At 40.0% G+C, this 2,493-nt stretch overlaps 1 protein-coding gene across 10 annotated transcripts in view; it reads right to left on the bottom strand.

Annotated features, from left to right (window-relative positions):
• LOC308190997 (solute carrier organic anion transporter family member 1C1-like) overlaps window positions 1-2,493 on the bottom strand; it is a 30,280-nt gene that overhangs the window by 8,739 nt on the left and 19,048 nt on the right. For all 10 annotated transcript variants that reach the window (XM_080582882.1, XM_080582880.1, XM_080582879.1 and 7 more), the window contains 3 exons: window positions 1,797-1,992; window positions 620-785; window positions 7-191 (listed from right to left, as the gene is read on the bottom strand). In XM_080582882.1, the coding sequence (XP_080439008.1) occupies window positions 7-191; window positions 620-785; window positions 1,797-1,992 (547 nt within the window). The remainder of the gene's footprint in view (window positions 1-6; window positions 192-619; window positions 786-1,796; window positions 1,993-2,493) is intronic.

Genomic DNA, 2,493 nt, shown 5'->3' with positions numbered 1-2,493 from the left:
GCTTACCTTAGAAGAAGTATGTATCCAGGTGTGCCACCTACTGACAAAGTATATGAAGTAATAACTGATGTTACCAGAAAATACAGAAACATTTTTGGACACTCATTTCCTTTTTGACATGGTCCCATCACAGCTGAGGAGCTTCTTGAAGGAGATTCTAAAATTCCCACGCAGCTGCAGTTAAAAAATACCTGGAAGACAGCAGGTGAAACTGTATGATAGCCAAAGCAGCAGGGAAGTGAATGCTTGGGAACTGTACATCATGCTTTTCCAGTTAGCCAAAAATTTAAATCCAAACCGGAAAAGATTTTTCAACAGGAAGGAGAATTTTATATATATATATATAAAAATCTACTTTTGATGAATGTATTTAGATTTTTATTTTTATTTAGTGTTTTTGGTAGCCAACAGCTAAAAAAGCCTCCTTCATTCTCTGCTTGGGATTTCTACAGGAAACGGTAGTTGAAAGAGTTTTGAACATGGATGGTAAATTGCTAAAAACCTCAGGAGTTTATGTCTGGATGGGACATGCCTTACTCAATTTTAGTTTGCTCACTCTGACAGAATTAGTTATAGCAGGAAAGTTACCACATCACATATAGAAATGAAAGACTCTCACAGTGTTTTTTCCACTTCCATTGGATGCCTGACAGCCAGCGAGACAAGCAGAAACATAGGTAATGCCATTTTCCCCACAGATGGGATCCCAGTCATTTTGGGAGCACATGCAGTCTGAGTTGCAGTTTGAGAACAGGCCTTGCTCGTATCCAGACATCTGCTTGGTTCTGTAGAAAAAGGAATCATGATGATGTTTTCTGGCAGATGTGGAAGAAATCATTATCAACTCATGAGTTTTGCTTTCTGCCAGGTGCACCTGGCCAGGCCTTGTGTCTTTAACCCATTACAGTGTTGTCTCTTCCTATCCACACCAGAGGGTAAATTCTTATTTCTCAGTGATCAAAAGGATTTCTTCACATGACTATTTCAATATCACATGCCTACTGTGAGATGGTGAATACTTTATTAAGGACAGACAGCTAACAATTTCTATTCATGCATTTTCTCATATTTTATAAGATTGCAGTTTTCTGAGGCTTGATGCATTTATAACAAAACCAGAAAAAAAAAAAAAAAAGCTTGATTATTCCAGAGCCAAAGAGGGGAGTGAGTTACTCTTACATCACTGCAAAAGTTGATGGGGAAACAATCAGAACGGTATTTATCCAAACCAAGGAGCTGTTACATTGCATGACAGTTTTATCTGCACCTTTAGCCAGCTGCTGCTGAGCTCAGCAGCCAAGCAGCTCCTGGGGCTGTAATAGAAGGGCTAGCCTCAGGTATACCTCATAGATAGTGTCACAGTTAATTCATGGTTAATCCATGAATACTTAAATTTGGAGTCTGGAGGCTATTAAGCACCATGGGTTGTTCAGCAACATGCAGAAGCAAGGAACAATTAATTGAATCTCACTCCCCTACTGAGCTCCTCACGTTTCCAGGAATCTCTATCTTGAAAGGATGGGTCCCATGGCAATAATAATTAAAAAGTAATCAGAAAAATAATCTGCACTTGTGGCATAAAACCCTCTGAGTTGAAGGCAGCAATCACAAATGAATTCTGACACAATGCCCAGTGGAATAGATGGAATGGTTTCCACCGTTTTGAATCACAGTTCTGGGAAGCATATTTAGGTCAGTCATTCTTTTTTCAACAATATATACTTTGTGGAATACAACGACCAAGGAGTTTGCTTCTCAGAAGCACTTTATGCTGAAGTTTGCTCTTCCCAGCATACCCACGGTAGGACACGGTCAGTCCGGCCACATCTGAGTTCTCACAGCCCATCGCAAATAAAGAGAGGAGCAGCAGGTAACCAAAGAAAGATGATCCCAGAGAGAGTTTTGCAGCCCCTAAAACACTGATTCTGAATTTCTTCATGATCAGTCCCCCAGAGAATATGCCAAAAGCCACAGCAGGAATGTTGATAAGACCTGAAATCAAACAGAAATAATCTGTATTAGTGAATATCCCATCTCAATAGACTATCTTCCTCAGCCACAAAAACAGCAGCAGTGATAACATGAAGAAGCAAAATATTACACATCTTCAAGCTGGGCAATTTATTTATTTATTTATTTATTTATTTATTTTGTGTGTGTCCAGATTTGGATTGTTCCTGCGAACATGCTGGGACTGCTTTTAACTTGTTCCTAGGGAAATGCTGCTTTTCCAGTTCTCTGAGAGACAGATTATTATTGGTCCTATCTTATATAAGGTCTAGGCAATGATCTTCTACTTTCTTAAGCTAGGTGATTTTCTTCATTGCTAGTTTGTCAGTGGAGGTATCATGTAGTGTTAATTCAAATATTCTTATTGTCATTTCTCGTGAGAAGTGCTCTGGGCTCAGAGGTGTTGTCTGGGGGCATCGTGCTGCTGAGGGCAGCCAAGACAGCCACAGTTCCTTGAGGCATAGATCCTCCCTGGGGCCCCAT

This window comes from Anser brachyrhynchus (genome assembly GCF_964034855.1).
Source record: "Anser brachyrhynchus genome assembly, chromosome: 1".
NCBI lineage: Eukaryota > Metazoa > Chordata > Aves > Anseriformes > Anatidae > Anser > Anser brachyrhynchus.
Note: the sequence above shows the minus strand (reverse complement) of the source record. Positions and strands in the feature narration are given on the sequence as shown.